The sequence below is a fragment of the Hemitrygon akajei genome, chromosome 26 (assembly GCF_048418815.1).
Source record: "Hemitrygon akajei chromosome 26, sHemAka1.3, whole genome shotgun sequence".
NCBI lineage: Eukaryota > Metazoa > Chordata > Chondrichthyes > Myliobatiformes > Dasyatidae > Hemitrygon > Hemitrygon akajei.
This window is the reverse complement of record NC_133149.1, coordinates 32,546,607-32,570,416: the sequence shown is the minus strand read 5'-3', so window position 1 is coordinate 32,570,416 and position 23,810 is coordinate 32,546,607. Positions and strand designations below refer to the sequence as shown.

Genomic DNA, 23,810 nt, shown 5'->3' with positions numbered 1-23,810 from the left:
GAACAACATTCCAATATCTCCTAACGACTGGTAAAAAATATATATACTGCAGCCTACCAGGAAAAGTTATTGATACCTTTAACTTAAAAGCAGAGTTCGCTCGGATCCAAAGCCGCTCGCGGAATCCGCTCCCCCCCTCCTTTCCGTTTCATCGCAAACGGCATTTTCCCACAAGACGCCGCGAAACCGGGTGTGTCGTCATAGCATCCCGCGATGTAGTACAGAAAACAAATATAGTTTAAACTAAGAGGGTAGGTAGCACAATGCTTCGAGTGTTTTCCATGTTGATGAGGGTGAGTACAAATGACTGATTTACAATAATTTAATTGTGAAAGTGCGCTTGATTTATCGTACAATTTCATTGGACCTCTGTGAACTACTCATCAATTTTATTGGTCTACTGTTACGAGGCAAAATGTTTACGAGGCGGCATGAAAAAAAATAATGCATTAGCCGCTCCGTATTATTGGCCGCAAAGTTCAAAGCTGTTCAAAATGTGGGAAAAAAGTAGCGGCTTAAAATCCGGAATCTACGGTAATCGATTAACTCCTCAGGTCCTGTTGCTCTGGATATATACCCACTGCCCCCCTTGCTTCTTCTAATCTCTCTCTCCATCCACGTAATTCAATGTGTCCTTGAGAACTGTGGCATGTAAAATGTACCGACTCCCTCCGCTCGCTAATTTTAAATAATTTCTCCCTCTAAGCAATCCAATATCTGCTTGGTAACCATGGCACACAAAGGTGTTGACTGCCCTTGCTCACGTCTAAGTTCGCTCTCCCTCCACACCATTGCAATTAGACTCAGGAACTGTGGCACCCAGAATGCACTGGCTGCCCCCACTTGCATCTTTTAAACCTACCCTCCCTCCACACCATCCAGTGTCTTCTTAGGAAACGTGGTGAGTAAAATGTGCCAATAGCCCTCACTCGCTTTTTTAAGCTCTCTCTCCATCAACACCATCCAATGTCTCCTCAGCAGATGTTCCTCGCAAAATGCGCCGACTGCCTCTGCTCGCTTCTTTTCAGCTCTGTCTGCCTCTACGCAAATGTCTTCTCAGGAACTGTGGCGCAAACATTGTGCCGGCAACACACGCTCGCTGATTTTAAACTCTCCCTCCTGCTGCACAATCCAATGTTTCTTGTTAACCTGTGGTGCGCAGAATGCACCAAATTGCTCCACTCACTTCTTTTAAACTGTCTTTCCCTCTATGCAATGCAATGTCTCCTCAGGAGCTATGGCACGCAAAATGGGTCAACTCCCTCTGCTCACTCATTTGAAACAATTTGTCCCACTATGCAATCCAATGTCTCCTTGGTAGCCGAGGCACACGAAAGTGCTGACTGCCCCCACTCACTGCTTTTAAGTTTGCCCTCCCTCCATACCATGCAATGTGACCTCAGTAATAGTGGTGCACAGAATGCGCTAGTTGCCCCAGCTTCTATCTTTTAAACGCTCTCCCCCTCTTCGCAAATGACAGTCACCTCAGGAACTGTGGCATACTAAATGTGCTGACTGCTCCCGCTCACTTCTTTCAAACTCTCTCTCGCTCTACACAATCCAATCTCTCCTCAAGACCTGTGGCGCACAAATTGCTGACTGCCCTCATTCACTTCCTTTAAACTCAATTGCTCTCCACACAATCCAATGTTTCCTCCGGAACTGTGGTGCGCACAATGTGACGACTATCCCGGTTGCTACTATCAAACGCTCCCTCCCTCTACGCAATCCAATATCTCCTCAGGACCTGGGGCGCGCTAAATGTGCCAACTGCTCACGCTCGCATCTTTTAAACTCCCTCTCCCTCTTTGCCATCCAATGTCGTCTCGGGACCTGTGGCGCACAAAATGTCCGAAAGCCCCTGCTTGCTCCTTTAAAACTCTCTTCATTTACGCCATCTAACGTTTCCTCAGGAATTCTTGCGCACAAAATGTACTGATGGCCCCAGTCATTTCCTTTAAACTCTCCCTCCCTCTACACAATTTAATGTGTCCTCAGGAACTGTGGCGGGAAAAATATGCCAACTGCTCTGCTTGCTAACTTTAAACTATTCCCCCCCTCTGTATTCCAACGTCTCTTTGGAACCATGATGCACAAAGGTGCCAACTTCCCCCGCTTGCTTCTTTTAAACTTGCTCTCCCTCAACACCATGCAATGTGACCTCAGGAACAGTGGCATGCAGAATATGCATTCTGCCCCGCTTGCATCTTTCAAACTTTCCCTCCATTGTCTCCTCGGGAACTATGGCGCACAAGATGTGGCGACTGCCCCCCCGCTCACTTCTTTCAGATTCTCTCTCCATCAACACCATTCATTGTCTCCTCCGGAATTCTTGCTCTCTCTCCCTCTACACAATTCAATGTATCCTCAGGAACTGTGGCGCGTAAAGTGTGCCGACTACCTCTGCTAGCTAATTTTAAACTATTTCTCTCTATATGCAATCTAATATCTGCTTGGTATCCATAGCGTACAAAGGTGCCAACTTTTTTTAAATTTGCTCTCACTTCACACTATTGCAATCCGACCTCAGGAACAGTGGCACGCAGAATGCGCTGGCTGCCCCATTGCACCGTTTAAACTCCCACTCCCTCTACGCCTTCCAGTGTCGAGTTGGGAACTGTGGTGTGCAAAATGTGCCAATTGCCCCTGCTCACTTCTTTCAAATTCTCCCTCCTGCTGCGCAATCCAATGTCTCTTCAGAAAATGTGGTGCACAAATTGCCCCGCTCACTTCTTCTAAACTTGCTCTCCCTCAACGCAATCCAATGCTTTCTCAAGAACTGTGACATGAAAAATGTGCTGACTGATCACGCTCGCTTCTTTTAAACTCTCTCTCCCTCTAAGCAATCCAATGGCTCCTCAGGTCCTGTTGCTCCTGAAATATGCCCACTGCCCCCACTTGGCTTCTCCCCATCTACGCAATTCAATGTGTCCTCAGGAACTGCGGCATGCAAAATGTGCCAACTTCCTCTGCTCGCTAATTTAAAACTATTTCTCCCTCTATGTAATCCAATGTGTGCTTGGTATCCATGGTGCACAAAGGTGCCAACTGCCACTGCTCACTTCTTCCAAATTTGCTCTCCCTCCACGCCATTGCAGTCTGACCTCAGGAACCATGACACGCAGAATGTGCTGGCTGCCATATTTGCATCTTTTAAACTTACCCTCCTTCTATTGTCTCCTTGGGAACTATGGTGTGCAAAATGTGCCGACTCCCCCCACTTGCTTCTTTCAGACTCTCTCTCCCTCTAAGCAATCCAATGACTGCTTCGGACCAGTGCCTCTCAAAATATGCCCACTGCCCCTGCTCGTTTCTCTCTCTCTCTGCGCATTCCAATGTCTCATTGGAACCTGTGGTGCACAAAATGCGCTGGTTGCCCTCGGTCGCTTCTTTTAAATTCTCTCTCTCCCTCAGCACAGTCCATTGTCTCCTTGGGAACTGTGGTGCACAAAAGTGCAGAAAGCACCCACTCACTTCTTTTAAAATCTATCTCCCTCTGCTCAATCCCAATATCTCCTCAGAAAATGGGGTGCACAAAATATGCTGACTGTACCCCCAGCTTCTTTTAATCTCTCTCTCTCTCCCCCTCAGCGCAATCCAGTGTCTCCTTGGGAACTGTGGTGCACAAAATGTGCGAATGCCCCCCCTTGCTTCTTTTAAACTCGCTCTCTCTCAGTGCAATCCAACGTTTCTTCAGTAACTGTGGATCACAAAATGTTCCAACAACCCTGCTCACTACTGTTAAAATCTCTCTCCCTCTGCGCAATGCAATATCACCTCAAGACCTATGGTGTACAAAATACTCTGAATGCCCCTACTAGCTTCTTTTAAATTCACTCTCCCTTCACACCATCCAGTGGCTCCTCAGGAACTGAGGTGCACACAATGTGCCAACTGCCCGACTCACTTGTTTTAAACTCTATTTCCCTCTGTGCATCCAATATCTCCCTGGGACCTGTGGTGCACAAAAATGCCAATTGCCACCATTCGCTTCTTTTAAACTCTCTCTCCCTCTGCGCAATGTTATGTCTCCTCGGGAACTGTGGAGCACATATTGTCCAAATGCTCCCACTCACTTATTTTAAACTCTCTCTCTCCCTCTATGCAATCCAATGGCTCATTGGTAACTACCGCGCACAAAATGTGTCTACTGCCAAGGCTTGCTTCTTTTGGACTCCTCCCTCTACGCGATCGAATGTTGCGTAGATAGCTGAGTCACGCTAATGTGCTGACTACCCCCACTCACTTCTTTGCTCTTCCTCCACACCATCTGATGTGTCCTCATGAACTGTGGTTCATAGAAGGTACTGACTGCCCCCACTTGCTTCTTTTAAACTCTCCCACCTTCTATGAAATCCAATGTCTCCTTGGGAACTATGGCGCGCAAAATACGCTGACTGCTCCTGCTCACTTCTTTCAAACTCTTTATTCCAATACGCAATCCAATACCCCCCTGAGGCCTATGGGGTGAAAAATGTGCTAACAGCCCAAATTCGCTTCTCCTCTCTCCACTACACAATCCAACTCTCCTCAGGAATTATGGCGCTCAAGGTGTGCTGACTACTCCAGCTCACTGCTTTTAACATCTCTCTCCCTCTACGCAGTCCAATGTCTCCTCAGGAACTGCAGCATGCAAATGTGCCAACTGCCCCTGCTCACTTCTATGTAATCTGATATTGCCTTGGAAACTGTGGCACGCAAATTGTCTGAATACCTGTGGTGAACTACATATACCTGTCTGGACACGCCCCCCCCCCCCCCCCCAGCTGACTGCTCCTGTGGCTCCTCCCACAGACCCCGGTATAAAGGCGATTGAGGCCTGAGCCTGGCCTCAGTCTCCAGGATGTAGTATGGTGGTCAATTACTGCTTGTTCTTTCTTTCAGTCAATAAAAGCCGATATCTCACCTCACGTCTCGGAGAGTTATTGATGGTGCATCAATACCCATCTTGCTTCTTTTAAGCTCAGTCTCCCTCTACGCAATCCATTCTCTCCTCAGGACCTGCAGTGCATAGAAATGCCAAATGTGCCCGCTTTCTTCTTGTAAAATCTCTCTCCCTCTATGCAGTCAGGAACTGTGGAGCACAAAATGGGCTGACTGCCCCCTCTCGCTGCTGTTAAGTTCTCTCTCTATGTCTCCCCAGGAACTGTGGCGTGTCAACTGTGCTGACTGGTCAGGCTCGCTTCTTTTAAACTCCCTCTCTCTCTCTCTCTCTCTCTCTCTCCCCCCCCCCCCCCCCCCCCCCGCAATCCAGTGTCAACTTACTGGCAGTGAACAAAACTACTAATTACTGTATTAATCACTCTTCTTCTGGAAATCGATCACTGAGATCAATGGCCTGTAACTTCCCTTTTGGAGCTGAGCTTTTGAACTGCCCGTACGAGCTGGCATTTTTTGAAGTCTCAGAGCTGCAGGACCAAGGCAAGAGAAAGTCGAGGCAGCAGGGCCCGGGCCCGAGAAGGAGTGCGAGGAAAAAGCCAATGTTTGACCGATTTAAGCGTCGGGCCAGATTGGAAAGGTCGGGTACAGGCCGAATTGAGGTGGCGGGTCCCAGGCCCGCGAGCAAGGAACAACCTGCTAATGTAATTGCTGGGCCAGATTGAAAATTTCACGGTGTCAGGGCTAGAAGAGAGGAACGGGCCGGTGTTCAGTTCGTTGTATTTATCTCTCCGCTGAACTGAGTCTGTGGCCTACAACAGACAGGCTCCTGGACTCAGCTGTGACTGGCTTTGTGGCTGTGGACTTACTTCTGTGAACTTCAGTTCTGAACGTTATTTGCTTACTTTTATTGTTTGCACGATTTGTTTTTTTTTCTGCACATTGTTTGTTTGACAGTCTCCTTTTTTTTTAACGCGTTCTTGTGGTGTGCAAAATGTGCCGACCAGCCCCACTTGCTTTGTTTAGACTCTCTACGCAATCCAATGTCTCCTCAGGAACTCTGGCACATAAAATGTGGTTCCAAGGATGATTCCAGAAAATGGAGCAGAAAATTTGAGGCTCAAGCTTCTGGAATGTGGGAGCAAGCTTACAAAATGTAACATTAACAACAAAAAAACTTCAGACCAAGCAAATGGTTTGCTGTCAGAGGTGCCACCTTTCCATATCCAAAGTTCTATCTGCTTACTTCAGTGCACATAAGATATCCCAGTGCATTATTTCAATTATTTCAAAGAAGTGAAACAAATTCTTCATTCATTTTCTGCACAATACTCACCTTCCACTTAAACCAATGACTACAGATCATTACCACGTGCATTTTTGGGAACATGTTGTGTGACAATTATTGATTGTCTTCCTGCACTGTTCATCATATTCAGATGTACTGAACTGGTAGTGAAAGGCACTATATAAATAGAAGTCCTTCTGTAAAGATATGGTTTATATGCAGATTTGCATAGTCCATTATGACCCAAGATGTTCTCTCTGTTGGCTGAATATATGCACCCAACCCAGGCTGCAGATGTTGGGATTGTTCACACCTCTCGGGAAGGGGAGGAGTAAAAATTGTGAGAATGTGTTGTCTCCTTCCCCCCTCACTATTTCTCCATTCATCATTCTATCAGGGAGTATGGGGTTAAATTAACTTATGCTATACAAAAGGTACATACTCCATTGAATGTAATAGAGTGTCAAGTCAAGTTTATTGTCATTTAACTATATATGTGTCAAATGAGGCATTTCTCCAAACCAGGGTGTAAAGCACAATAATATACATAACACACATAACATATAATAACTTATGAAAGTAAGGATGACATCTACAGATGGATTACACATAAATAAACAAACTTAAGTGCATAAATTAAATATTGTAAGGTACAGAACAGATTAACCGGTGACACTTTGAATGTGATGTGGCAGGGAGTTCAGAAGCCTAATGGCCCGAGGGAAGAAGCTGTTTCTAACCCTGATCGTCGGAGTCTCCTGCCTGATGGTGGAAAGTTAAAGGATGCTGGTGGATGGATGGGATCCTTAATAATGCCAAGGGCCCTGCGTACACAGCACTCCTGATAAATGTCCCCAATGGATGGTAGGATGACCCCTATCATCCTCTCAGCCTTCCTCACGGTCTTTGTAGGAACTTCTGGTCCAATGCTTGGCTGCTCCCATTCCAGATGGAGATTGCAACTTGTCAGAACACTCACAATAGTGAACTACAGCCAACCATTGCTTGGTGCAATGCATTGACATTACATATCTGAACCTGAAGAAATGGTTTAGAGCAAATTAGTAGTATGTTCCTTCAGCCGGGAGATAAACTTGTACAGTAAATCACTTGTCCTCTTGTCCTCTGGATATTCTAAAAGACAATGCAAACTTGTTAAGGGTAAGCACTGCCAAAACACATCAATGTACAACAGGCAGAACTGATGTTGAGGATGCATTTTAGCAGCTCAATTCTCCTTAAAGTGCTCTGTAAGATTCCTTCTGGAGAATTGAGTAGATAGACAAGGGACCAGTTTAAAAGATCAACAGAAGGCAACCCTTTCAAATAATCGTGTGGCACGCTTGATGACATTGGTGGGTTCAAATCTCAATCTCCTAAATGCAGAATATGAGAAATCTAATTGAAAATCAGAAAAACTTTGAAGGTTTTAACTTAAGTAAAAGCAGTAAGTATTAGAACACGTGTGAAAATATGAAACGTTGCAGATGTTGGAAATCTGAAATAAAAAATAGAAAATGCTGGATATATTTAACAGGTTAAGCTGCATTCATCAGAGGAGAAACAGTTAACATTTCAAGTTGAAGAACCAGGTCTCCTTTTAGTGGGAGAATGATTACCAATTTGTGTACAGCATGTTTCCCAGATTTCGAAAGTGGTTCATTATTTGTGAAGCACTAGGGATATCCTGACGCTAAGAAAAGTGCCATGGAAATCATTGGAGTAAGTCTCATATTTTATATCCATGTCTCCCGGAATGGGGCTTGAGCCACGTAGCCTGCTCTGCCTCTGATCCAAGGATGATACGGCAGCAGATTGGAAGGTATGTTGTGAGATTTTTCAAGCAATCTCTTGTTTTCAAATAACTTGCTTTGAAAGCCCAGATTCTATCAAGGCTATGCGGACCATCGACCTGCTCTACAGTAAGAAGTGCATATCAATAGTCCATCACCACCCTCTGGTCTCCTCCCCCTTCCCTTTCCTCCATGGTCTTCTGTCCCCTCCTATAAGATTCCCCCTGTATCTCTTCCATCAATCAACTTCCCAGCTCTTTACCTCACCCCTCTCCCTCTCCCAGTTTCACCTATCATCTCCTTCCTCCCCTCCCTCCCCACCTTCTTACTCTGACTTCTCTTCCTTCTCAGTCCTGATGAAGGGTTTTGACCTGAAACGTCATAGAAACATAGGAACATAGAAAATAGGTGCAGGGGTAGGCTATTCAGCCCTTCGAGCCTGCACCGCCATTCAGTATGATCATGGCTGATCATCCAACTCAGAACCCTGTACCTGCTTTCTCTCCATACCCCCGATCCCTTTAGCCACAAGGGCCATATCTAACTTCCTCTTAAAAATGGCCAATGAACAGGCCTCAACTGTTCCCTGTGGCAGAGAATTCCACAGATTCACCACTCTCTGTGTGAAGAAGTTTTTCCTCATCTCGGTCCTAAAAGGCTTCCCCTTTATCCTTAAACTGTGACCCCTCGTTCTGGACTTCCCCAACATCGGAAACAATCTTCCTGCATCTAGCCTGTCCAATCCCTTTAGAATTTTATATGTTTCTATAAGATCCCCCCTCAATCTTCTAAATTCCAGTGAGTATAAGCCTAGTCGATCCAGTCTTTCTTCATATGAAAGTCCTGCCATCCCAGGAATCAATCTGGTGAACCTTCTCTGTACTCCCTCTATGGCAAGAATGTCTTTCCTCAGATTAGGGGACCAAAACTGCACACAATATTCTAGGTGCGGTCTCACCAAGGCCTTGTACAACTGCAGTAGAACCTCCCTGCTCCTGTACTCAAATCCTTTTGCTATGAATGCCAACATACCATTTGCCTTTTTCACCGCCTGCTGTACCTGCATGCCCACCTTCAATGACTGGTGTACAATGACACCCAGGTCTCGTTGCATCTCCCCTTTTCCTAATCAGCCACCGTTCAGATAATAATTTGTTTTCCTGTTCTTGCAACCAAAGTGGATAACCTCACATTAAATTGCATCTGCCATGAATTTGCCCACTCACCTAACCTATCCAAGTTACTCTGCATCCTCTTAGCATCCTCCTCACAGCTGACACCGCCGCCCAGCTTCGTATCATCCGCAAACTTGGAGATGCTGCATTTAATTCCCTCGTCTAAATCATTAATATATATTGTAAACAACTGGGCCTTGCGGTAACCCACTAGTCACTGCCTGCCATTCTGAAAAGGTCCCGTTTACTCCCACTCTTTGCTTCCTGTCTGCCAACCAATTCTCTATCCACATCAGTACCATACCCCCAATACTGTGTGCTTTAAGTGTCAACTGCTTACTCCTTTCCATTGATGCTGCCTGACTTGCTGAGTTCCTCCAGCATGTTGTGTCTGTTGCTCAATAGCGAGGAGAAGCTATCATACGTATACCCCTCAGCTTCTGTGAGAGAAAAAAGTGTTCAGTGAAAATGGCTCCAGGTCTGATGAAGGCTCCTCGGCCGGTAACTGGTCAGTTACTTGTGGGATGCTGTGCTGAATCAGATTAATTGATTTATTGATATACTGGCCTTGTCTTTCTAATTTGTACCAAGTGTCAAACCAACGTATTCTAACGTATTGAAGCCCAGTACATTTCAAGGGATGCTCACAGCTCATCACCACACCTGAGTCCAGTATTTTCAATTTTTCCTGCATTTCTGCATTGCATGTAGATTTAAATTGCATCATTGCTCCTTAGTGTACACTGTGTAAAAGTCAGCACAGATTTGGAGATTCTACGTGAAACCAACCGATCTGCTGTCGAACTGGTTCGGTGTTTCTTGCTCTCAGATAGAGATCGTTCTACACTTGTGGATATGAACAAACTCAGTGTGCGTCGTGAGGAAGGAATACGTGGAGTCAGCTGTGTGTACTGTACATTGCAACTTGAAGCAAACACTTTCACCCGAATATTAGTCAGAATGCCAGATCTATACTGGTACCTCCTTTGTAATCAATGATTCTCTGCATTATAGATAAGGTAAATGCAAGTAGGTGTTTTCCACTGAGGTTGGGCGGGACTCCAACCAGAGGTCATGGGTTAAAGGTGAAAGGTGAAAAGTTTAAGGGAAACATGAGGGGAATCTTCTTCACTTGAAGGACCATGAGAGTGTGGAACGACCTGACAGCGCAAGTGGTGCATGCGAGCTCGATTTCAACATTTATGAGAGTTTGGATAGGTACATGGATGGTAGGCTATGGCCCCAGTGCAGGTTGATGAGAGTAGGCAGTTTAAATGGTTCTGCACAGCCTTGATGGGCTGAAGGATTCATTTCTGTTCCTGTGACTCTAATTATATCATTAAGAGTGTAAACAAATAAGCTTATTAAATTGTTATCTGCCGAAAACATGGGCTGACTGATAAATCATCAAATTGCTTTCTCTTTGCAACCTCCATTCACAAAATCTATAAATCACAAATTCCAAGTTAAAAGTAATCAAAAAGGGACGATAAGGTAACCTTGAGTCCTGAATCATAAATCAGATATTAGTATGTAAAGACAAACATAACAAACAGGCTATTTGTTCCATTAAAGTCAGGTACTCATGTAAACATTACATTACAGATTTTGGCTCCAATCCTCACCAGTTGCTGATCTCCCTATGGACAAATACAAATACTTTATTGTCACCAAACAATTGATACTAGAGCGTACAATCATCACAGTGATATTTGTTTCTGCGCTTCGCGCTCCCTGAAGTACAAATTGAAGTAAATATAATAAAAATTTAAATTATAAATCATAATTAGAAAATAGAAAAGGGAAAGTAAGGTAGTGCAAGTCAGGTCCGGATATTTGGAAGGTACGGCCCAGATCCGGGTCAGGATCCGTTCAGCAGTCTTATCACAGTTGGAAAGAAGCTGTTCCCAAATCTGACCGTACGAATCTTCATGCTCCTGAACCTTCTCCCGGAGGGAAGAGGGACAAAAAGTGTGTTGGCTGGATGGGTCGTGTCCTTGATTATCCTGGCAGCACTGCTCCAACAGCGTGTGGTGTAAAGTGAGTCCAAGGATGGAAGATTGGTTTGTGTGATGTGCTGGGCTATGTTCACGATCTTCTGCAGCTTCTTCCGGTCTTGGACAGGACAACTTCCATACCATTCCAATCATCTCAGTACTTACAGGTTCCCAGAATCTTCCAATACAGGTAACAGCTGTTAGGTCTATTTTACCAGTCCTGGTACAGGATGCCTAAGAGCCTTTTTTCCCCTGTAGGCACCACAAACTAGACCAAAGAGAGGCACTCTAGTCCACATCAGTACAATGGGCCAAAGAGCCCCTGCTCCCCTGTAAGTTTTTATCAAAAGCAATGATCTCCCATTTGGGAAGATTCATTCAGGTTGATCTGTGTGAGTGAACTGTTCTGGGTGCAGTGTAACACGTTTACAAAGGAGAAGTTTACGGTGTTTGGAAACACTCTGCTCCAGAGCAGCGCTCTCCCTGTTTTTAAAGAGTTACTTTCAACAAAAACCTGCACGTGTATTAATAAGATTTTGGTGTTTTCAACTTGATGTCTGAAGGTGAATTGATTTACCCAAATCATGTTTATTTATTGTTAGGAAATAATATTCCATCCACAAACAACAAAATTGGTCACTGCAGTCAAAAGCCTGGTTTAGTGGATCCAGGAGGATTGTTTGTCACATAGTGACATAGAGGAGACATAATGTCCAGAGCTGGAATGGGGGTTGAAAGTGAATGGAACAGAGGGATCCAGGATTGTTGATGATATTCCATTCCTGCTGGAAGATTGTGAAGTTAATATTAGGTAGCAAGTAAAAAAGCTTTACTGCGTCTCGGTGGGGGTGGGGGGATAGTTAAAGGAGAACATTCGTACTAATAAGATGATGAAAGGTTTGATCTTTTACCTTTGCCGCAATAGAGTCTGCGATTTCAGTGCTGTTTCATTCCACAACATGTTTTCCATTCTCCAAATGCAAGCTGGCCTGAATATGCGCCTCACCTAAAAGCCAATGCTAACTGTCTAGTTCTGCATTTACTACAGGGTAAAGAGGGCTATGCTGGGACCCCATGACTGGATTTCGTTGCCTGTATCCACGGGCCTTACCTGGTTATTGGTGGAGGGCCTGGAGGCTGAGACTGCATATCAGTTCAGTGTGCTAGCACAGAATAAACTTGGCACAGGGCCCTTCAGTGAAGTCGTCACTGTGAACACACTGGGTGAGTAAAGTTATATTTAGTTGTCTTGTGTACTAACGCAGAACGCTGGGGGAACTCGGCGTGTTCAGACAGCATTGATGGAGGAGAATAAACAGTCGACGTTTCAGGCCAAGGACTTTCATCAGGATGAATGGTCTCGATGAACATTCTCGGCCTGAAATATCTACTGTTTATTCTCCTCCATAGACGCTACCTGACCTGCTGAGTTCCCCCAGCATTTAGTGTGTGCCGCTCTCGAGTTCTAGCATCTGAGAACCTCTTGTGTTTATGACTTGGGTTTTTATTTCTTTAGTGAAGGGCCTTTCCAGCCCTTTAAACCGCACTTCCCCAGCAACCCACAACACCAATTAACCCTAATCTAATCACGGGACAATTTACAATGACCAATTAATCTACCTGGTACATCTTTGGACCCTTGCACTCCACGGGGAGGACGTACAGAGACTCCTTACAGAGCGGCGCCGGAACTGAACTCTAAACGCCTGCGCTAACCTCTGCGCTACCGTGGCACCCGCATACTAATCCTTTCTGTTCTGTGACATCCTTTATCTACATGAAACAAAAACATAATTTAGACTTTATTGATTTATGAGCCTTTAATTTGTCAATTTTTAAGCCACTATAGAAAGCCACTCTGTCTTATTTTGGAACATGATTTACAGGCTGCTGCATTCAATTTAAACTTTATCGTTAGTGCACCAGTCTCTCCTTGAGAATCTTTCAGCCATGGATTTTAACAAGAAATCACTACCAAAAGAAGAAATATTGTAGCCTCAAAAAAAGCAAAGGCTGGATATTAGTGTGACATAGCAACAAGTGGTGGAAAAAGAAGAACCACTTGTGTCTGCACAAATCCAAGAGGGTCCACCTATTTTTATAAGGAATTACTGTTGATTGTTTTTATTGGCTGCTGGAAAGAAGCTTCCCTTCTGATTCTTTATTTACTTGATTAGGATATTGAGAGATTGCACCCTTACTTGGAGCACAAAATGCCCGCTGTGTATAGCAGTCATTGTTGTGTTAGTGAAAAGCATGTTTAGAAACAACGATGGTGGTTTTCATTCCAACTCCTGGATTAAAACGAGTTCTGTGCCGTTCCTGATTGAAACTCTCTACAGATTGCAATGGAGGTAAAAACTTCTAAAAGGGAACTCAAGAAGGAAAAGCAACATTGGAGGCAGGGAAGTGAAATCAATGTATGTATCAGCACAGCAGCAGTGGCTTCCTTCAATACTGCAATCCCCATGGTTAAGGCACACCTCCAGTCATTTCAATGGAGACCAAATTACCTAAACCCCCAGGTCCATGGAGTTCCAGGTCCTTCAGTCCAACTTATCCATGCCAACCATGGTGCACGTGAAGATAGTCCCATTTGCCCTTGTTTGGTCCATATCCCTCTAAACCCCTTCTATCCATGTACCTATTCAAATGTCTTTAAATTGTTGTTATGTTACCTGCCTCAACCAGTCTTTCTGGCAGCTCATCCCACATATGGTACCACCCTCCACGTGAATATGTTGCCCCTCGATTCCCTTTTAAATTATTCACAGCCAGTTTTAAATCGTGTAATCATAAGTTATAATGGATCTCACCTCCAGGGCACTATAGAACGGCTGTGGAAAATTCTGCCATCGAAGTGAGGAAACATACAGGGGGTGGGGAACCCTCCCTCCCAACCTCTCCTCATAATTATGTTCACTGGTCTGATTGCCACCCAGCACAGGCTGATCACTGCATTGAACTTGACTGCAAATTCATTAAAATGACTGCTGGGAACAGTAGAGACACCCAACAATGGTGTATCCAAGCATAATTAACAGCTAAGGCTGAGAGACAGGATTAGTGTGTGTATTGGCACAGGAGAAGTGACCTTCAGTGCTGCAATTCGTATGATTTAGGCTTGCTGCCAGGTTTTTCAATAGAGAATGAATTATCTAAACCCCAGTTCTAAATCGACCAATGAAAAATTCTGTTAGGAAATGATATATCAAAACTACTGAGATGTGCAGAGAACCATTTCCTTGCCAGCCTGTCACAAGGTTTGCTCTTTCTTTTACTGTCAGTTAAAAGTGATCCAATTTCTGTCAGTAAGACAGAGGTGAGTATTGCACACAGTTACGATATCATTACGAGCTTCAGTGATCCCAGAAGTACGTCAACTGTGTTAAGACAAATGGCACCTGAAAGTGCCTAGTCCAATTTCTTGGTATTCAGGCCCTCCACTGTATATCATTGCATTAAAACATGAGGTGAGTCGTTTTAATGCCTCATTTGTGCGTAAGGAAGGATGGTACTAGTTTCTAGATACTCTGTAAAAAAAAAGATTGGTAAGTTGAGGCTGTAAATTTTCTTGTTTGCACAAAAGTCCTTTAAATACTTCCGAAGCATTTCAAAACTGTGATAACTGCCAGCAACAGTACATTATTCATCATTTATCATCCTCCCTCTCCTCTCCGTTTTTACTCAGTCATAAATAGTGCTCAGACTAATGCTGATTTCCCTAGATTTACATTTGGGATAGTTACTGATGCCCACATAAAATCTGGCTTCTATCACGTTACTCAGATAATTGGCAACTTCAGACATTTTGGTGAAATTCCTATGCGTAAGCTTATATTGAAATATGACAAGAAGAAAAGAAGGCACATCGCTTTTCTTGGTAACGTCAGTAGCAAGATTGAAACTGATGGTTATGACCACTACAGGAAGGAGGGTTTGTGCTCATAGGGGATTATGAGAATATGGAAAGCTTCATTGCAAATGACAATTGAGATAGAAATATTTAAAAGGAGCCTGAGTGAGGAAAACCTATGCATGTCCATTCTGAATCATCCAATATAAAATTTCTGATCTAAAAGCCATAAATTAATATTGATAAACCACAGAATAATAACTTTAAAATATATATCTTAAAATCATGTATTATGTTTTGTAACTCTTAAAATATTAAACTAATTTGAAGAAAAAGAGTTTAACTTGGTTTTTTACTTTAAGCAAGGCATGCACATGTCACATGATAGCATCATGACCTCTGCAATTCAGGTATTTTTACATATAACCGACAATGAATTATATAAACCACCAAGAACGCTTATTATTCAAACAATATATTTACAATTTACTCAAATGGTGCTGAAATACATAACATATTGCACCAGCACATGTTAACATTTTTATCAAATCTAGAATGGATACTGTTAGTGTCTAAAATATATAATGGTGGATACAGGATTAAATCTCAGATTATGGTAAATTACATCACAGATTATGGTAAATCTAAAAACTGTTAGTTACTTGTGTTTAATATGAGATGTAATAAATTGAGTGCTCATAATGATAAGGAATAATGTAGCCTTGATGGTATTGTTAGTCTTCTTAAATCTTGTTAAATCTTGTTAGTCTCTGAATGCTAAACACATTGAAGTATATCTTAGATCATGAAAATGGGTTTGTGATGCACTAGGTAGTTACATGTTCAACAGGGTTTATCAGGCGTTACCACGAATAGTACACACAGTTTACAATTTGGGGTCACTGAATGACTTTGAACACAATAACATGTCTGCATTATGCAACAAAACAAGTCTTGTTATATAGCTCTGAAAATTTTAAACTATCAAAGTTTCAGGAAAGATTAAATGGAAAAAATTCTAAAACCTATTTTCTGGTGACTGTAAGTTTGTCTGTTCCTGATCTAGTAATTACTTACTTTCTCTGCCACCTTTGAGACTATCACTCAAAGCTAAAAAGTGGGACTATTGAAGTTCACAGCCACACCACCAGGTGGCAGAACTTACTGTAGAATTATACATCAATTGAACATGAAGATCAGCCTAGAAATTCATCGGAGCTTGAGCATCATGTTAATTCATTATTGCACAACACAGTGACGATTTTGGGCATGAGCCTGCCATTTGAAAATTTATTGGCACCAAGGCCAACTCAGCAATTTCTTGGTTTGGCAATCAACCAGTGAAAGCACTACTCCCCCGCTAACTCAGTGACCCAACTCCCTCATAACTTTAAAGCTGGCTTATGTTTGATGCAGATACTTTTTGCTGGTCAAATAGAAACCGGAATGATTTTGTCTGATTGGTTGATTAGTCTGACCTCTGCTTGATCTATTACTTGATGCCACAGAACCATCTGAACATACAAAAATAAAAAAAATAAACTGCAAGAAATATGAAATGGAAGCAGAAAATGCCGTAAAATTTCAGCACATCATGTCAAATCTGTGGAAAGGGAAGCAGTCAACATTTCAGGACTGTAACCCTTTGTCAGATCTGGGGACAAAAGAGCGATGCATGTAGGTATTCAGAAGGAGAGAAGCTTGGGGAGGGATGTGTAGAACAGAGGGAATTCCTATGAAGCCATTTCAACACATCCTATCACAGACATTACCTTTGTTCGACACATCCCTCTCCCACCTTCCTTCCTCCTGAAAATCTATGCACATCTGTCTCTTTCCCAGTTTTGACAAAGGGTCACAGACCCGAAACATTGACTGTGTCTTTCCACAGATGCTGCCTGACTTGAGATTTTCCAGCACTTTCTGTTTTGTTAAATATAATCATACATATGAATTAAGAGCAAGAGTTACCCACTTGGCCCAGCTCCACCATTTGTCAATCTGACTGTAACCTTGAACTCCACAATCCTGTTTTACTATGATAACCTTTGCTTCTCACCCTTCAGTTTTCAACAATAACCCTTAGTTCATAATCTCCACATCTTCCCAATCAAATACCCACAGGATCTAAAATGTTTTACCCATTACCTTCCATTCTTTCAACTCCAGTGGATGTAGATCTACTTGTCCAACCCTTGCTTTTCAGAAACTCTGCCAATTCCAGGTAGTGAACATTAGTCTAGTGAATCCTCTCTGAATGATTTTCTATGCATTAACTTTCCTCCTTAAGACTAATAACATACAAAGCATTCCAGATTTGATCTCACTATTGCCCTATGTATTATCCATAGAAAGGCCACCAAATTCAAAATGGTGGGACAAAAACAGATATTCTGGAGGCCACCAAATCTGTCTGGGTCTTTTTCTCTCAGGTCAACGGTGATCAACTTTTGTTTGCAATCTTCTGGCTAGAAATGTCATTGGAATACAGTCAGATGCTTTACCATGACTCAAAAAGCCCCAAACTGAGCAAATATTTGGAGAAGGGCAAGATTCTCAAAATGGCACCAACATGTCTGCTGAGTAGCAACACTTGGGGTTATCATGCAATTTGTCTGAAGAAGGTGAATCTTATTGTTTATCTAGGGAGATGAGGATAATGAGGTTTGGAAAATGTTTTGGTCCTATCATGGGGTAACAAAACAGTGCCAACTTCTTTCTTCGCCCAAAGCCTCATATTTTTAATTATTGGCTAAATGTGGATACTTCACACGCGTCAGACCAGTCTTAATATCAATGCAATGGATTCATTAGGAACCTAGAAGTTCAAAGATTCGAAGTACATTTATTATCGAAATATGTATGCAGTATGAAACCATGAGATTCATCTTCCCACAGACAGCCACTAAACAAAGAAGCAACATCAAACCCATTCAAAGAAAACATCAAGCATACAACGCGCAAAATAAAGAACAAATCGCGCAAATGGCAAAAAAAAGGAGCAAAAAAACACAGAGTATAAGATATCAAACCACAATGTCATTGAACCAGTCCAAGAATGTTCAGTTTAGTTTCAACGGGCTTCAGATTTTCTCATATTTAAATGAAGGCTTTCTGAGAGAAACATAATCATAGCTGCTTCAGATTTAATGCATAGTTGATATTTGTAGAAATAAAATTGAATTGAAGGGTTTGAATTTACAGACATCATGTCTGTAAAATGCTGAGATCTACATTCGAGTTAAGGTCCTTTCAGTATGGAGCTTTGTATGGTGACTGTTCAAGTACTTTGCCAATTACTTTCTGATGTAGGATGGAAGTTTTGGTTTCTACAATATAAAGCAGTGAGTCTCAGAGCCTTCACGACTCTTCTGGTGAAGGAGTGTTCACTCACCTCTTTAATTACTTCAAATCTAGGTCTCCTCATAGTTAACCAGGCTGCCAAGGGAACTAGGTTCTTGCTTTTCTCCTTTCTACAATTTTACCCAATAGTACCACATTACCAGACTACACTTGTAGCAAAGAAAATTGGAAATGAGTCTGGGATACATTATATCCTGGCCTGTAGATTTATTGCCAGCAATATAGAAATGCAAGAAGTAGGGGAGTAATAACTGACTTCTGAATACTAAAGTGGGATTGGCAGTATGTGACATTTGCATTGAGATTGAGGAGGTAGTTAATGGTGCTCTTGCTTTGGCAGGATACATTCAACAGAAGAGTCTAAAACCTTGCTCACTCTTTCAGCTTTCCCTGTTACCACCCGAGAACCACTGGTGCTGCTTTCTCCACCAAGGTGCCTAACAGCCAATCGAACACACCAAGGAGTATTGCTGTCTTGGCTTTCACCAGCCAACCATAGCTATCCAATCAGCCATTATGTCATGGAGTTCCGCCTGGGAGAAAGGTGGGAGATCTTAGATGAAGCAATACCAGGGACTGAAACCGAACTGCTGACCAAGGAGTTATCTCTGGTAAGGCATTACCCGGCAGCTACTGAAGAAATTCATAATGGATATAAGAACAGACTGAGTATATTGACATGAAGGTTAAAGCATGATATTCCCCAATTTTCAGTGAGTGTTGGCAGCGTTATTACTGGACAAGCTATCTGTAATATAGTCACCTGAACCAATAATACCAAAGAGCAGGATCCCTTGCACCCAGGAATAGGTCTCGTTAACTGCCCAGTAACCTTGTGGAGAGGCCATAATGTCTTCCAATTCTATTTAGTCAGTGTGTTCACAACCAAGGTGCACTGCCTGGTCTCGGGTCCAGAAGAAAACAATTGTTGGACAGAGAGCCTGAGTGGCAGTGGGCCAGGCATGGTATTTATATAGCCTGGAGAAGCACTCAAACTCTGTAGAGTAAACAGAATCCAACCAGACAGACCTTTTCCAGCTGATGTTGGGCTGTGCATGGTCCACTATGGACTTCCCTAATATGGTAAAGAGATGCATGGATTTAACTGAACCCAGCAGCCATTGCAGGGGAAGACTGTGGTATATACTGCAGTGTATTATCCCAAGCTAGAACCCAACTGACTTTCTCTCCACTAAATTGAACAGAATGAGTATTGGGCTGGTGAGTGACGTCTTCTTCACCACTACCACCAAGGCATCAAAGAGAAACATATACCTTAACTCCTTCTCCTTGGATGGCCCAGTCTTTACAATTTGGACAATGCAATGGTTAACACCACAAGATCATAAGAGATAGGTGCAGAGTTAAGCCATTCTGCCCATTGAGCCTGCTCCAACATTCAATCATGTCTAATTAATTATCCTTCTCAACTCTGTTCTCTGTCTGCTCACTGTAACCTTTAATACCCTCACTAATGAAGCACACATCAATCTCCACTTTAAATATACCCAATGATTTGGCCTCCAGAGCCATCTGTGGCAATGAATTCCGCAGATTCAGCCCCCTACAGCTAAAGAAATCTCTCCTCATCTCTGTTCTAAAGGCATATTCTTCTATTCTGAGGCTGCGCTCTCTGATCCTAGACCCCCCCCCCCCTCACTCCACTAATGGAAGCACCCTCACTGAACTCACTCTGTCTAAGCCTTTCAATATTTGGTAGGTTTCAATGAGATCCCCCTCATTCTTCTAAATGCCAGTAAATACAGGCCTACAACTTAGGCCAGCTGATGGCACAGTGACATCAGCGCTGGACTCCGGAATGGAGGTTCCCGGGTTCGAATCCAATCGAGCTGTTCCCGATTATGCTTTCCATCCGTGCCAGGTTGAGTGTTGAGCTCACAACTCGACCTCGTAAAATAAAGAAAAATTCTGCGAAATGTCTGTGTGAGGAGTGGCGTGCCACACAGTCTTTCGTTCCACGCCTTGTAAGGCATGAAAATGCCCGATGCTGGCCTCTCAGGCCTGAGTCCACGTCATCATCATCAGCCATCAAACACTCCTTGTACGTTAACCTATTCATTCCCCATGTAATGTATGGATCTGTTTTTAGACCAATGAACCCAGCCTTAGCACCACGCATTGATCTGTTGTCTGTGCATGCGCTATTGTCTACATGTGCATTGTTCTCTCTTTTGCTGCAATGTGAATACACCAGTTAACACCATCTACTGTGTGTGTGCTTTTATTTAATATATAAGTAGATGTGCACAGACACAACAAATTGGCAGTGAGCTTGTCTTTGGCGTCACATCAGCTCCAGCAATTTGGCAAAGAGCAATGGACCGAGTGCTCCCAGATATCTCAGGAACACAATGTTACCTTGATGACATCATCGCAACTGGCACCTCCAGAACCTTGGTAAAGTGCTTACCAGGCTGAGTGAGTATGGTCTGCGTGCGAAGAGAGAGAAATGTGAGTTTTTCAAGAATGAAATCTCATATTGTAGATACGTCATTGACAAGCATGGCCCATATACATCACAAGAGAAGACTGAAGCAGTGCTACAGGCACCCAAACCGGAAAATGTGCCACCACTCAGTTCATACTTCGGCCTTGTGAACTACAACCACTGGTTTCTCCCAAAAATAGCTATAGTGCTGCATTATTGAACACACTGTTACAGATAGGAACAAAGCGGGAGTGGTCAAAGAGATGTGAAAGAGCATTCAAGGGAAAAAAGAGACTAATACCGTCCAATGAACTGCTCACTCATTATGACCCATCCCTGCCCATCAGACTGGCGTGTGATACATCCCCTTGTGGCATTGGAGCCATTTTGTCACACATTATGAAAGATGCATCTGAACACCTAGCACTTTTCCTAGGAGCCCACATGACCTCAAGAGATAAAAGTTTACTCTAGTGACAGACCAACATCCCCTTGTTTCCATTTTCAGTCCCAGGAAGGGAATTCCAGTGATGTCTGCTACCCGGTTGCAATGTTGGGCACTTTTCCTCAGAGCTCACTCTTATGACATAGATTTCAATGGTGCAAAGCAACACAACAACAGCGATAGCTTGCCACGTCTTCTACTATTGGCAACTGAAGAAGCAAAGTCTTCATACTGTGACCCAGCAGAAGTGTTCCACATTAGATTGGTGAACCAGTTACTGGTAACAAATTCCATAACACAAAGGGAAACAAGGAATGACTAGACATTGTCAAAAGTCTATGACATCACCGTGCAAGGATGGCCAGCACATGGTAACCCTATGTTTCCAGAGTTCTCAGCGAGACAAGACCATCTGTTGGTATGTCAAAGGACAGTGTTGTGGTTCTCTCTAAACTGCACACCCGAGTGTTAGAAAATCTGTACGAAGGACACCTGGGTACAGTCAAGATGACTACCTTCACCAGGAGTGGCTTACCTGAACAAATTGTGAGTAACAATGAACCACAATACAGTTCAGAAGAATTCTGACTGTTCATGAAGAAAATTGGCATCAGACATTTCAAGTCAGCTCCTCAGCACCCAGCAACGAATAGGTTAGCTGAAAAGTTTATCCAAACCTTCAAGAAATCCATTAAAACAATGGACAAGGAGGACATTTCTTAGCAGCACAAAGTGGACAACTTCCTTTTTGTGTACTCTGTTTATGCAACAACAAATCAAACACCCGCAATGCTGTCCATGAGCAGGAATCTGAGATCTCGCATTGACCTCCTGAAACCAGATCTATGGAGGGAAGTGCAGAGCGAACAGCTCAGCCAGTTGTCAAGTGAGGCAGCAAGGAGCTTCGAGGTTGGACAAGAAGTCCTAGCGTGTGATTACAGAGAAGACAAGTGGACACCCGGCTCATAGCTACAAGAACTGGACTATTGATGTACATAGTGGGTGATGGAGATCAGACATGGAGACGTCATGTGGATCAGATACTGGATGCTCAACCAAAGAACACACCTGAGTTGACTGCATCCAACAAGATGGACACATTACAATCAGCAGACTTGTCTCTCAGTGATGATGTCTCTAACAGCAACGTGACACTGGAAACTGAGAACATTGTCGTTGACAAGACACCTGCCAAACCTGATGCCTCTCCACAGGTCCAGAGGCGATATCCTAAAAGAAACAGGGCGCCGCCCAAAAGACTGAATCTTTAGAACTGTGAAGTTAGTTATGGACTGTTATTGTGAAAGCATGTTTATTTGGAATATGGGTTTATGAAAGGGAAATAGAATGTTTTGTACATATACAGTTCTAAAGGGGGAGGAAGTGTAATGGGGATCTATCTCTTTTAGAGCAATGACCCCCCCCCCCCAAGCGCTACATATTGATCTGCTGTCTGCACATGCATATTGCTCGCTCTCGCTGCAATGTGAATACAGTCGGCCCTCCTTATCCGCGAGTTCCGCATGCGCAAATTCAACCAACCGCGAATTGAGAAAACCCGGAAGTGCTGTTCCAGCACTCGTTGTTCACCTCGCGTCTCGTTCGTTCGCTACTTTGTTCCTGTGTAAAAATGGCTCCTAAAAAGTAATTACGTGGTCAAAGCAATTCCTCAAAGGCTAAGAGGGAGCATAAAGTGCTATCTCTTGCCGAGTGTGTGGCTAGAGGACATGTCACAGAAGAATATCCCGTCGATGGCCAAATTATACGTGAAAAAGCACTTAGTCTCTATGAGTACTACTGTGACAGGGTTGATGAGAGCAAGAGAAAAGAGTTTAAGGCTAGTAATGGTGGGCTAGCTGGCTATGTAAAGCGCTACAGCCTCAAGAACGTAAAGATCACGGGAGAATTGGCATCGGCTGATGCCAAGGCCGCAGCAGCGTTCCCAGAGGAGCTCAGGAAACTCACAGAAGAGCAAGGCTACCTTGCAAGATTTGTTTGATGATGCAAAGAAAAAGAAGAAACAGCTTCCTATAACAATGTTTATAACTAAAGCATCTGCAATTCTGAAGTCGCGATGTTCAGCGCCTGAAGATCCTCAGCCCTCAACCTCCACAGTTCCTGACTTTAGTATCATTGAGCCTCCTCCAAAGCATCCTTATTCCTTAAACAAGACAGTGTCACAACTACTGTACAGGCATTGCAAGTTTTACTCGTTGTTTGATCATTGTTCGCCTCACAATTGTTCGTTCGCTGCTTGTGTTGTGAGCGAGAGGAACCTGTACAGTTTTTTTTTCTTGTCAATATTCCCTAAACAAGACAGTGTAACAACTATTTACATAGCATTTCCATTGTATTAGGTGTTATAAGTTCTGTAATCTAGAGATGATTAAAAGTTTTACTCATTGTTTGATCATTGTTCATCTTGCGTCTTGTTCGTTCGCTGCTTGTGTTGTGAGCGAGAGGAACATGTACAGTTCTTTTTCTTGTCAATATTCCCTAAACATTAGAGCATAACAACTATTTACATAGCATTTACATTGTATTAGGTATTATAAGTAATCTAGAA

The 23,810-nt window shown here is 43.2% G+C and overlaps 1 protein-coding gene across 2 annotated transcripts in view; it reads left to right on the top strand.

Moving 5' to 3' along the window:
• The window catches only part of igsf9bb (immunoglobulin superfamily, member 9Bb), a 711,231-nt gene that overhangs the window by 623,947 nt on the left and 63,474 nt on the right, over nt 1-23,810 (top strand). For both annotated transcript variants that reach the window (XM_073029796.1, XM_073029795.1), the window contains exons 13-14: nt 12,180-12,355; nt 18,735-18,961. In XM_073029796.1, coding sequence (XP_072885897.1) covers nt 12,180-12,355; nt 18,735-18,961 — 403 coding nt within the window. The remainder of the gene's footprint in view (nt 1-12,179; nt 12,356-18,734; nt 18,962-23,810) is intronic.